Source organism: Monodelphis domestica, chromosome 7 (assembly GCF_027887165.1).
Source record: "Monodelphis domestica isolate mMonDom1 chromosome 7, mMonDom1.pri, whole genome shotgun sequence".
Classification (NCBI taxonomy): Eukaryota; Metazoa; Chordata; class Mammalia; order Didelphimorphia; family Didelphidae; genus Monodelphis; species Monodelphis domestica.
In genome coordinates, this window is record NC_077233.1 from 154,964,078 (window position 1) to 154,978,129 (window position 14,052).

The 14,052-nt window shown below is 35.7% G+C and overlaps 1 protein-coding gene across 4 annotated transcripts in view; it reads left to right on the plus strand.

Moving 5' to 3' along the window:
- The first annotated feature begins 314 nt into the window (after positions 1–314).
- The window catches only part of TEX10 (testis expressed 10), a 61,792-nt gene continuing 48,054 nt past the window's right edge, over positions 315–14,052 (plus strand). The window contains exons 1-4 of one of the 4 annotated variants that reach the window (XM_001364362.5): positions 315–562; positions 7,722–7,910; positions 11,744–12,459; positions 12,838–13,084. In XM_001364362.5, coding sequence (XP_001364399.1) covers positions 7,731–7,910; positions 11,744–12,459; positions 12,838–13,084 — 1,143 coding nt within the window. In that variant the 5' untranslated portion in view covers positions 315–562; positions 7,722–7,730. The other 3 variants (XM_056805898.1, XM_016424087.2, XM_056805899.1) reach the window with 3 other exon arrangements.

The window sequence follows — 14,052 nt, forward strand, 5'->3', positions numbered from 1 at the left end:
AATTTTGTTGAATTGCTTAAAATATTTTTTCAACGAATGAGTGAACTAATTGGATGCGAAATCGTTCCACAGCCTCCGGTAACATATATTCCTCGTTTAGTCCCATCAAGCTCTCCTTGGAGAGTCGGTTCGCTTCCATACTCGAGCACGGGAGAGATAGTGAATAGGATGGACTGGCTTGAAGTGAACCTAAGGCACTCTAGAGAAGAAATAACTGGTCCGGTTTCAAACTCCGAATTTTGCATACTGCCCACGGCCTCCAAGGTACCGCCCACAGGAGGGCCGGGGCTCGCGGTGTCCCGCCCTCTCTCCGTGGGCGCGCGCCGCGGACGTCACGTGTGAGGGCAGTCTACATGAGGCGGGGGTAGTGGAACCGGATTTCCGGGCGGGGGAAGGCTACGCGGAGGCCGCGTGAGGAATAGGCGATTTGAAAACACGCTCTCTGCTCGGGCAGAAGAAAAGGCGGCGCTGAGCTCGACGAGTTCGGGGGGTCAGTAGTGGCGCGCCCCGACGTCTCTTCTGGCTCAGGTTGGGCCTTGCATATCCCACATCAAAGCCTCAGGTTAGCGGCCTGAAGCCGGGGGTAGGGAGGATGTGGGGAGAGCCCGAGCTAGCAGCGCGTGTGAATCCCGGCGCGGGGCTCCGGCCCGCCCGAGTCCGTGGACAGTCTCGCGCGCTAAAGGTGTGAGAGGTCCAAGGCCTGCGATTCTGAGACCGGGGGACCAGCTGCCCGGGAGCAGGGCCAGGGGCGAGCCTGTAGCCCGCCGTACTGGTCTTGTTGGCCTGCCTGCTGACTGGGTCGGCTGGGGCGGGGCCGCCGCTGTCCCTAAAAGCTCTGAATTCTAGTGCTTTGACTGGTGGGGAAGGGGAGCCTACCAGCTCCCTTGATTTGGGAGCGGGGGCCGGCCTAGCGAGGGCCTAGCCTGCGAAATTCATCCCCTCCCCCATTTCTTCCTTCATTCGTGGCCTAGGCTAGGCCGAGGAGCGGAGCTGGAACTGGCTGGATAAATTGCAAAGAGGAAGTGGTCCCACTGCCCACCCTTAAATGGATGCTTTGCTTGAGAGGCAGTTGAGATTTCTTGGACTTGGTGATCTGACACAGATTCGTGACTAGAAAATTTAATTAAATTTCACCCTATATAGCCGTGAATTCCAGGTATTCGTGACTTTTGCTGGGCTTTTTAAGACCATCATGCATCACTGGCCCTCCACTCTTAATTGAGCAGTAGGTAGTTGGGAGAGGCCTTTGGAATTCAAAGCACCTGCTAGGAGAGTGGCGTTTCTCCCTTGCTTATGCTGTGTTTCATTGATTTCCTTGAGATTACCCCCACAATTTATATCTGGCCGATATTTTGCTTGTACCTAGTTATTTTAGCCTTTGTCTACTCTTTTAGACAGTAAGCTACACGAAAGCAGGGATTCTTTTTTGCCATTCTTTGAATCCCCATAGTACCTGACAAGTATGTGCTTAATGTAAGTATGTGCTTAATAGATGTTAATTGATGAACTGAAGCCACACATATTTACTTGTGTGCAAAGTTCTGGAACCAAAACCACTGTCTTTGAGAAGGGGGAAATTGAAGATTGAAGGAAAATTCGGAAACATACAAATATTTTACTTCCCAGTGTCTGAGCTATGATGAGGTTAGAGAACAGGAAAAATTAAAGATGTATTAAGAACTTTATATATGCAAGGAAAAAGCTTAGAGATTGGACTCATTTTATTGTTATAGGGAGTTCTCAAGTTAGGAAACTTCCACCATGGCAGGTAAGCTACTCTTTCAGCAATTTGCAGTCTTTGAGAGTTACAGATGTGACTTGGCATATCTTAAACCTAGGTATTCTTAGTTTTGAGACTTGTTCGCCATTTCTGGGTTATGCTTGCATTATATGCAAGACAATAGAAAAACATGTTAATTTATTTTCTCTTTTTAACTACATAACCTTTTGTTTTAGTATCAATTCTGGTTGCTAGGGCTAGGCAATTGGGATTAAGTGACTAATCAGGGTAAACAGTCCCTGCCTTTAGATTTGAACCTAGGTCTTCCGGACTCTAGGCCTGATTCTCTCTACTGCTACTGTGCTAGCTAGCTGCCCTTTTATGATTTATTTGAATCCTTTTCTTCCTCCCAATTTAGTGGTAAAGCATTCCTATATTTGTTTAGTGAAGAGAGGTAGGAGTAAGGAGTCTTGTAAGGTAGCAAACAGAAGTAGGTTTCTCAAGCTAATTTAAAGCAAATTGGACTTGGAACCAGTACTATCTAAAATGGGTTGGAACTATGGAAAGGATAAGGTCCTTAGTTACCTCTCCCTGGCTTATGATAGTTTTTTTAGTTGTCTCTTCCCCTAATTTCACTCTTTTATTCCTCTGTCCAGAAGCTCCTAAGGCTCCCTTTGCCTCTAGTGTAAAACACAAACTTTTCTGTCTGACTTTTAAAGTTCTTCACCTTCTGGTTTCAGCCTGCCTTTCCAGGGTCATTTCAGTTGCTCTTCTTTTGATAACTAGTACTCTACACTCTTAACTGACTTATTCTTCCCTACACCAAACGGCATGACATTCTGTGCCTTTGCACTGAGCCTTTTTCTGTGTTTTTCCTCCCCTTCTCATAAAATCCTTACTTTCCTTCAAAGTATAATTTAGCTGTCATATCCTACAGGAGGCCTATTTGGTTGCCCCCATTTATTAAGTTCCTCCTCATGGAAATTACTTTGGAAATGTTTTGTATTTGATTTTTTAATTAAAAAAATTTAATGGGTTTGTACTTTTTCCCACATATTTCTCTCCATAGAGAATGGGGGGAAAACCCTTCAAAAGAAAGTAAAGCAAAACAAATTACAATATTTTATTTTATTTTCAATCTACCTTTCAGAACTCCAGTTGAATGTAAGGTTCTTTAGGGCAGTGAGTGTTTGAATTTCTGGCTTTCTTCAGTATCTATTAATATGTGGTATCCAAGTACTTACTGAATGTCCCATAACCTCTGTGGACAGAAGAATTGGAATCTAGGATATTCCTTTGAAGCCCTATTCCATATGTTCAAAAGGTATTAAAAAGCAGTAGAGTCATAATAGCTAGGATTTCTATAATGTTCTTTACAGATACCTCATTTTATCATCACTCTGGGAGATAGATTCTATTAGGTCTTATTTATATTTTACAGAGAACTGATGAAGACAGTTTAAGTAATTTACTTAAGGTCACAGGGTGAGTTTCTGAGGCAAGATTCAAACAAATCTTTCTGACTCCAGGTCCATCGCTCTATTACTATGCTACCTTAACTACTTGGAAATAAGCAATATTCTGAAATTTTTGCATTATACAGTAGGCTTTTATTTTACATGAACTCAGCACACTTGAATTCAGGTACTGTATACATGATTGCAGTTGTGAAAAATAAAGGCAGAAAAGTATGTAAAAATTTTTAATTATGAACTAAATTTACTCCCATTTTTCCACATGATAAAAAAAAGCTCTATGCAGTTTACCCAATTAGACTCATTCTTGTTCTGAGACATGTTAGTGTGAGTTGTTACATTGTTTTGTGCCAAATATTAGTCACTATATCAAATCTTTGTGCCCTTCAGAGCAGTTCTTCTCTTTTGTTTCATTAACACTAGTTATTCCCAAGTACAAGGAATGCTAGTAGCTCTGATAAGCCTAAGAAAAGTCATAAAGTACCTAGGGATGTTCATAGAAGAAATACTTATTAAATAATGGTGTTTGCTATTAGGCATGATTTTCAGCTTACTAGAAGGGTCTTGGAAAATGTTGATCTTGTAAACCAAGATCCTATTGTACATAATAAAATCATCTAATTGAACTTAAGGTGATGTGTTTTGTGCTTTTAAAAGTAATTTCACGTTTCAGTACAAGGATAGTCTTCCATTATCTGTGATCATAGAGCTATAATATTTGTGGATTTAAAAAATAATGAGTAATCTGATTGGGTTCTCTTGCTGGGTGAGAGACAGGCAAGACAATCTAGGAATGGAGTATTGGTAAATTCAGCCTTTTTTTGTTTAGCATTGGTATATGTTCTTGTAGTGAATCCTTTTTATTTCTTTACCTTAAGATGGTCTACAGTAAAATTGCTTAGAAGGTAGACAATAGAACTCATTCACAGCAGTTTTGCATAAATAATAGCTCACAATTGATAATTATACATATAATGTATGGATAGAGCCCAGCTTAAATAATATTTGTAGTATCAACTGTAAAGTTTAGCTTTTTAAAGGATTTCAGACCATTTAGAAGTGCTGCCACTTCTGATTCCTTTCTACACTTAGGGACAGGAATATTCAAGATTGTTTCCATAGCTATTATGATTGAGGGGTAAAAACTGTAACAAAATATCCTTTTGTAACTTCAGAGGAAAAGCAAGGAAAACCAGGCTTGAAATCCTTAATTACATTCCTTATATTTTGTTGGTCAAGTTTTATTCCTTTAAATAGTCTTTCATAACTTACTGTTTTCATTGTTACCTTTCTAGTCTAGAACTAAGACATAGTTTATGACTTGTGGTTTTATATATATATATATATATATATGTATATGTGCATATATATATGAGCGTATATATATATATGTGTGTGTGTGTATATATATATATAAAAACAATCATTCTAAACATTTTGAGTTCAAAATTTTCTCCCCTCCAGTCCCTCCCTACATTGGTAAACAATATGATATTCATTATTTGTGTGAAGGCATATGAAATACATTTCCATATTAGCCAAGCTGTTTTAAAAAAAAAGTGGGAAAAAATGCTTTCAGAATGCATTCACTTCAATAGTCATCTCCCTGGAGTTGAATAGCATTTTTATCATGAATCCTTTGGAATTGCCTTGGATCTGGGTCTTGATCAGAGGAACTTAAGTTCTTCACTGTTGATCATATTTACAATATTGTTACTGTATCCATTATTCTCCTGATTCTGCTCACTTCATCTTGCATCAGTTCACATAAGTTCCCAGGGGTTTTCTGAAACCTTCTTGGCACAATCATGCCACACCATGTTTAGACATTCCCCAATTGATAGACATCACTTCAATTTCCAAATCTTTGCCACTACAAAAAGCTATACATATTTTTATCCTTGTAGATCCTTTTACTTTGGGATATAGACCTAGCAGTGGTATTTTTGAGTCAAAAGAGCATGCACATTTTATAGTCCTTGGGGCATTGTTCCAAATTGTTTTCCACAAAGGTTGGACCAGTTCACAATTCCACTATACTGTGGTGTGACTTGTGTGAGTGACCTAGTTGGTCTCCTAGATTCTAGTCTTATTCTTATCACTCCCTTTCTTTTCCAAACCCAGGCTATTTTCCCTTAAATACGACCTCTACTTTGTTGCTGTATCTTTGCCCAAGAACATGCAATGATTCTTGCCTGTCACATAAAGTCTAAATTCACCAGCATTTGAGATCCTTTATAATTTAATTTTGTCCTATGTTTCAGAACTTAACTTTTTTGCTCTTCTCCAACTTGAATTATTTGTCTTTTATTCCACACATGTGGGATTTTTGCCTGGGATCCCCTACTCTCTTTTTTGCCTAGAGACCTAGCCCCAGTCTTCTGAGACTTTTCTAGACTGAGGTGATTGTACAGTAACCTGACTTTGTCTCCCATTTTTTTTGTACCCCCTCATTCAGTTTAGCCTCAACTTCTTAGATCTATTGTAGGTACTTAGTGAATGAATACTTGTGTATTGAATATATTTAAAACATTCACTCTTAACATAGTAAAGTGCTCCAAAAGACTGTGATTAATTAAAATGGACCTATTTCACTTTGAGGTCTTCATAATTTAATTTCTTTACTATTCAGTTTAAAATTCAGCAAACATTCATTTAGACCTTAGTTTGAAGCATTGATGTTTACCAAATTTGGTACACTATTCTTTTTTCAACTCTATACCATAATTAATGTAAAAAGTATGCAGTTGCTTTTTCCTCTACCCCTGTTTTAATTTTACTAAACCTGGGATTTTTTATCCTAGGGAAGGGAAGGCTGGAGGATATGATTGTTGTTTTCATTTATTGAAGTTATATAATGTGGAAGAGGAAAGAGATTGCTGGGACAGAATTGGGAGCAATGGGTATAGGTTACAAGGAAGTAATCCATGATGATCAAGAGCTGTCCAGCAATGAATTGGGTCTTCTCTAGGGCTAAAGAGTTGACTCATAAGGTCTTCACAAGGATGTTAAGTGATTGCTTGTCTGGTATGCTATAGAAGGGCTTTATAAAGTTTCAGGTAGTTGTTGAACTAGAATAACCTTAGAAGTAATTTTAACTTTGAGATTCTAAGATTCTGTTTCTATAAAGATATACAGTGTGTTTTCTTACCTATCTAATCTGAACTTTATTGCCTTAAATCATGAAAGTAACATAGCATCAAGATTCCTGACAATAATGTATTTCTTAGGAACATAGATTTCAACTGAGGCTTTAATGGGATAGTGTGTGTGTAGATATGCATGCCTCTGTGTGTGTGTGTGTGGGGAGGGAGAGACAGAGAATTATTCTACTTTCATTTGTGAAGAAAATTCTTATGTGGTGTTGGAGTAGATTATTTGGGATTCCTAAATCAAATGATGGTGGTGGCATGTTTTGGGTTGGAAGAATAAAATAATCCTAAAGTAATGAACCTTTTTCTTCTTTGGTTTCCACCTGGCTCTGAAGAAATAACCTAAAGAGGAATTTCAAAGGGCAGCCAAGTGGTTCAGTGAATGGAGAATCATGGCGGGAGATGATCAGAGTTCAAATTTGGCCTCAGACACTTCCCAGCTGTGTGATCCTGGGCAAGTCACTTGACCCCCATTGCCTAGCCCTTACCACTTTTCTGTCTTAGAACCAATACACAGTATTGACTCTTAAGATGGAAGGTAAGGGTTAAAAAAAAAAAAGCTCTTTAAGTTGCAAAATGGACAATTCACTTATAGAAAAACTACTATTTGCTTACTTTTTAAGGAGATAGAACACAGCATCTATTTAAAATTGGTTATTTATTGTGAAATGCCCAAGGACTCGAAGAGAGAAGGAAACTGACCTTAAATTTGATTTTACTTCAAAACCCAATCCTTCCCTGGGAAATCATCAGGTTTTAAATGCTGAAAAATGTTTTCACTAGGAGCATGGATCACTTTCTCTAGGTTCCTAGGCTAATAGATGTTTACAAAAATAGGTTTTTATGCTTAATGCACAGGCATGAATTATTTTAATATTATACATATGTTTGTGTCATCCTATTACTTAAAGTTGTGAGGACTGTGAGGGGCAAAAAAACTATTCTACTTTGTAATTACCATAGTTCCTCATCTGGTCCTTTTAAATAGTTAATTGTTTATTAAATGTTGATTTAGAATAATTGGAGATGGTGTTTGAATAAGTTGTGCTGTGCAACTCTGTAAGCTGGTTATATTGGGGAGGATGAAAAAGAAAAGACTCCTAGATCTTGGGACATTTTTGTCCTGCTTCCCCTTTCTTTCTCCCTTTCAACCTTTGGGCTCCCCTCCATTCACATTTCTGAATAGAAAGATCATTTTGTGAATTTTGAAGAGGGTTTTTTGCCCAGTGTTTTGCTAATGTAGTATACTTACATTTGCATTTGTCTTGTCCTTAGGCTGTGAAGTGTTTAAATAGTAATATGAGCATCTGAACCATGCAGTTCTTTGGATTCATTACTTTTATTCTGTTTTTTAAATAATCCTTCTAATTTTAGGATTCAAGAATGACTAAAAAAAGGAAACACCAAGAAGATTTTCAAAAGGTGAAACTGAAAGTTGGAAGAAAGAAGCCTAAAGTGGAAAATGCCACAGATACAAACTTTAAAACAAAAACAATTTGCCTTCCTGAGCAACTCAAAGAGGATGAAACACTTCCAACTAATAACAGAAAACTTAATATAAAGGTACACCATGGTATTTTGGTAGTTAAATGTTTTACTATCAACTCATCTAAAACTTTAAAAATGAAAAGTTTTTGTTAATTTTAGTATAACTAAGAGGCTACCACAACACAGTTACTTGCTAGGTCAGAATTAGAGCCTGTTTTGTCCTATCTGTTTTGTTGCATGTGCTATCTTATCTCTTCCACTGTACTTTCTGACAACTTTTAGTTCACAGTTGTCTCTATTAATCTAAACTCATGGCACTTAATGTTCGTAGTATTCATTTGACAACAAATCATTTCATCTTATGTCATCTGGAATATTACTGTCTTCTATTGTACTTTTTATTGGCAGAGTTGTCTCCACATTTATTTTGTAAGCTTCTTGAGGGAAAGGAACCTGATTCATGTTCTTTCATGACAACAAACCATATTATCTTATGTCATCTGTAGTATTACTGTCTTCTATTGTACTTTTTATTGGCAGAGTTGTCTCCACATTTATTTTGTAAGCTTCTTGAGGGAAAAGAACCTGATTCATGTTCTTTCATGGCTTCTAGAATGCTATAGGAAATATAGTTAGGTCAGATAGTGCCAGATTATGGAATGTTGATTGCAAGACCATAGGAGTTTTAATTTTGCTCAAGAAGTAATATGGAGACCTTGAAGATTTTTGAATTGAGGAATAGTTAAATATTCCTGTCTATATTTAAGAGAGATATTAAAGAAGATAGCAATGGAGAAGAGATTATAAGTGAAAAGACTTATTAGGAAGTGAAGTATCTGTTAACAGTCCAGTAAAGTAATGAGAACCTTTGTTAGTGTGGTGGAAATGAACACCTGATCATCATCAGTATACCTGATGATGGTAGAAAAAACAGTACTTAGTAGAGATGGATTATGAAGTAGTGGAAAGAATATTAGATTTGAAATTGACAGATCTGGGTTTGAATCCTGCCTCAGACCCTTAATAGCTATTTGGTGATCATGGTTAAGTCATTTCTTGGGGTTTTAGTTTCTTTATCTGTAAAATGGAAACACTAATATTTGTACTGCCTATCTCACAGGGTTGTTGTGAGGAAAGCATTTTCCACCTTAAAAATCTTACATAAATGTTTGATATCATTGTTTTTGAGAAGTCAGCAAAAAGGGGAGTTATTAATGACCATAACCTATGAAAACATGGAGAGGATCAGGGGAATGATAATTCCATAAATAGAAGTAGTGAAATCAGAAGGGAGAACAGTCATGAGGGGAAAGCTTTTAAACCTGGATTTGAGATCTTTATGTGGGACATCCAAATAGAGTCATCTAGGAATGCAGAACTGGATATTGGAAGAGAAATCAGACATATATAGATTTGGAATATTTGGAGTAATTTTAATGAATAAGAATGCCATGGAAAGAGATTATAGAGAAAGAGAAGTAAAAAAGGAAGCAGGCACAGATATTTGGGTAAAACCCATATTAAGGGAGCTGGAAGAATTTAAAGATATGGAACCTTAAAAGATTGTGTTATCCCCAGCCAAGAGAGGAGAGACTATCCCAGTGAGTGAGGATAGTCAATAGTGTTAATTTGCACAGAAAGGAATGAGGATTAAATCAGAAAAAAGGGCATTTAATTTGATGGTTAGGAGATCATTGGTACATTGGAAAAGGAAGTTTCAATAGATTATTATGATTGAGATCAGTAGCAACAGTGGGGAAAGGTTAGAAGAGAGATTAGAGAAGTAGATAGGATAGAGATGAGATACTGTTGAACATTAATGGCATGTATCAATTTTCTTTCATGTTAATATATTTCATGAGCATATTCTTAAAGTCATTATGACTCTATACTGAAAGTGTTCCTTCTTCCAAGCCCAGATATTATATAAGTGCAATATGTGTGATCCCTTCTACCACTCCCAAAATGTAACTTTACTTTTCTGTCCCCAACTTCTGACTATTTCTGGGCAATAAAGACGATTTCCCCATATCATTGAAATAATTTTCCATCATTCCTTGACTCTTTTTTTTTTTAAGTTTGTAAACTTCTACCCTTAGTTTGTGTTAGAGATTAGTGAGTACTAGAAGTCATATATGTTAAGGGAGCTCTTAGCAAAGGGAACTGGTAAAGAATAGGTCCAGGATTGGTGCCTTGGTGAGACTACATTTCATTTGACTGCTTTTGTCATTATTTAACAGTTAAGTATACGACAAATTATCTAAAAACAAAAACTGCAACAAGATATAAGATTTCTAGTGTGTGAGGCCATGGAGGTTTTGTTTACTCTTCTAGGGATGGCTGGAATGGCAAGAGATTAGCTGATCAGATCAGTTCTGAGTTCAGCTAAGCAAAACAAAATAAAATAAATTCAAAGTTTGAAATGTGTTTTGTTTTGATATTTTCTGCCCTTAAAAGTAAAATAACATAAGCTGTTGTATATGTTGTTTAATTTTTAAAAATAAAATACAATTATTAAATTAGAATTTTTTTACATGGAAACCAGGCTATTAAATACATGAAAAAACTTGTCTGACTACAGATTGAAGCTATAAGTCAGTGTTTAAGTAAATTTAAAAAAAAACCTCAAAACAGCTTAAAATAACTTTGAAAATGATTTAAAACATTATTGAATTAAAATGTTTTAAAAATTCATTAATTTAAATTTTTTGACCCTGAAGGCCTTAAATCGTGAATCCTGTTTGCTCATTTGCAAATGTGTAGTTTTTACATATATGGTCTAAATCCCATATGTATTAGTGAGGTGTGTGTGTGTGTTAAGTTCAAGAGACTTGTGGAAGCATTTATATTTTGTCATTAATTTAGATTTAATTTTTGGAAGGCTAGGAGAGAAGTGAGCTTACGGTTGTTTTTTAATGCAAAAATATAACAAACTTCATGGAATATCTAGGTTTTGATAATGAAATTCTGTTAAACTTTCTTTCTGCAAGACTTAGATACGAAACAGTTTCTCAAATAAGTATATGACAGGAAGCTTTTTGAACCCAGTAGAAAAAGGAGGGAGATCATTCAAAATTTTTTGTTGTTGAAAGTGTGATTTGGGCATTTTGGGTGGCTTTATGTTGATGTTTGAGAATGAATTAGGGCAAATGAAGAGGAACTGGTTCTTAGTCATTGGGTAAAAGAGCAATCCAGTCCAGTCCAGCTCTCAATTGGTTTGTCTATAATTCAGGTATAATTTATTAGAATCTTTAATTGCTATTAAAGTAGATTTCTCAATTTTAGATAGTTCAATTAAAAAATATTATTTAATGGACTATCTGGTGATATATCTATGTATTATCTTGTGATAGAGGATTTTTATATTTGTATTATGATGAAATTTTATCTGTATCTATAAAAAAGATTTCCTAAGTATATTGATAAATGTGTTAATGGGAAATGTTAGATTTTATCTGTTAATTAAAAAAAATGAGTTGTTAATCCTAATCAAAGTTTCACTTCTTAGTAGTGGAGTCTGATCCATTGGGTTGGTAGAATCTGGTGATGGGCTTTAGGAAAAGAAAGAAAATCCCTATGCCACTAAGAATTTCATACATATCAACTGAAAGGAACATGCCAAATATCTGTCAGCACATTCAGGCTTATGAAAATAGGGATTCACAGCTAGATTGTGTGTGCTCAAGTTTAAAAAAAAATATTCATGTATTATCATTTTAGGTCGTCTACTAATCTAATTAAATATTTATTGAATTCCTTGTTGAATTGAACCATGCTACATTTTGGAGAGCCAAGGAAATTGTAGTCATGGTTATTATTTTCACATATATATATATACACACACACATATATATATATTTATCTAGATATGCATAATACACAACATGTAATTGTATTTATATTTATAGGACCTTCTGTCACAGATGCACCACTACAATGCTGGAGTTAAGCAAAGTGCTCTTCTTGGGCTCAAAGAGCTTTTGTCTCAGCATCCACTCACAATTGAGGCACACCTTTCAAACATATTAAGTGAAGTAACTGCAGTGTTTACAGACAAAGATCCCAGTGTAAGAGCAGCAGCAGTCTGCCTTCTTCAATTCTTGGCTCCCAAAATACGACCTGAACAAATAACTCCATTTTTTCCTTTGGTAAGTGCCCATCTCTCTAGTGCCATGACTCATATTACTGAAGGAATTCAGGAAGACTCTTTAAAAGTTTTGGATGTTCTGCTGGAAGAGTATCCAGCTCTTGTTACTGGCCGCAGCAGTGTATTGCTAAAGAATTTTGTAGAACTTATTTCTCATCAGCAGCTTTCTAAAGGACTGAAAAATAGAGACAGATCCCAATCCTGGATATTATCTGTTAATCCTAATCGGAGACTCACTTCTCAGCAGTGGAGGCTGAATGTATTAGTGAGGCTCAGTAAATTTCTTCAGGCCTTGGCTTATGGATCCACTAGGTTGGGAGAATCTGGTGGTGGACTTCAGGAACAAAAAGACAACCCCTATGCTACTAGGAATTCCATATATGTCAACTGGAAGGAACATGCCAATGACCAGCAGCATATCCAGGTTTACGAAAATGGGGGTTCACAGCCAAATGTCCATTCACAGTTCAGGCTACGGTAAGAGAGATTTCAGTTATGTCCACGCTAAGTTATTATATGTTGACCTATAGTTGTTGATCATTGATGACTGATAGAAGCCATGTCTTAACATAGTTAATCATAATTTGATTTTGTGGAAGGAGTGATTAAAAGTATATTAAAATAGTTTTATCATCAGGGAAAAACCCTATCTTGAAGTAATAACTTAAAAATGATTCTGAGCTTTATTATTAGGTTATTGTATTTTGTCACTATTATTTTGTATGACACTAGATCTAGACATATTGTCACATCATGTTATTTAATTGCTACTTAATATTTTCTTAGCTTCATTACATCATATAAGGGATTGAACTTAAAGTCATTTTAATGTCTTTATTTTCCTTTCTGATTTAGGTACCTAGTTGCAGGAGCAGCAGGTGGTGTGGATGAGAGCTTGTCATCAGCTGAAAATTTGAAAGGATTTATTGAAATAATAATTCCATTACTAATTGAATGCTGGATTGAAGCTTCACCTTCACAATTTGCTACTTCTCTTATAAATCCTTTAGGATCAGAATCTCATCAGCTTATGGAGCAAGTACTTAGTATTATTTCTCTGTTGTGGAAACTCTCTAAGCAACATGATGATACGCATAAAATGGTAAGAAAAAAAGAAAATTACAGTTCTGCCTCTTAACACCTTTATTATAGATGTGAATAAAATGGTTTCTTAAAATTATTATATACTACTATTACATTTTACTCAAGAGAATACCATTTTTGTAACTTATACATAAACTCGAATAAGAATTATTTTGAAATGTTACATTGCTCACCTTTATAGGATTTTATTTTTCTTTTGATACTTGCTAAGAGGTATAAATATGTAAGAAAAAATTATCATCATGAATTTATATATATTCACTAAAAGTTTTGGTTTCCTTTTAGTTTTCTTATGTTGTTTGGACTACTTGTTATTGTATCTTGTACAGTATATGCTAGTTGATATGTGACCCAGCTGCTTTATGAATACTTTGCACAGGGTCAAAAAAGTTGTCCATTAAGTCTAGGTTAGACTTTTGTGGTGGAATTGCAGAGAATTAGGCAGGCATAAGTAGGCTCAGGATATGGATAAAATTTGAGGATTTCAGAGACGTTCTTCATGTGCCATGAGATTACTTCAAATTTATATTCAAAATGGTGTGTGTTCATTTCTTTTAAAATATTTTGTCTTAAAGAGTACAAACTTTCATAAAACAGGTCTTATTCTTTCCAAAAATAGATGGACTGTAGCTACTGATAGGGTGTAGCTAAGAGAAGTACTATGTAATTTTATTTTTAAAAATTTCTTTGTATTTTTGTAAGAAAATTTATTCAGAACTCAAACATCAAAAAAGAGCATTTCCATACACCTAGCAGAACACCAAAAGGTTCTCTATGAAATTAAATCTCCATTTTATACTACTTGCTTTAAAATATATGTCCATATATTTTAAATTCTGCTTGTTACTTTCAAAACTTTTCTAGTTGGTATCTCCTTCTGAAGTACTATAATCTTATTTAATAAACATCAGTAGTAGCTTTTAGCTAGAAACTTGGAGTGTAATGTTTGTTAATTCTTTTTAAAGA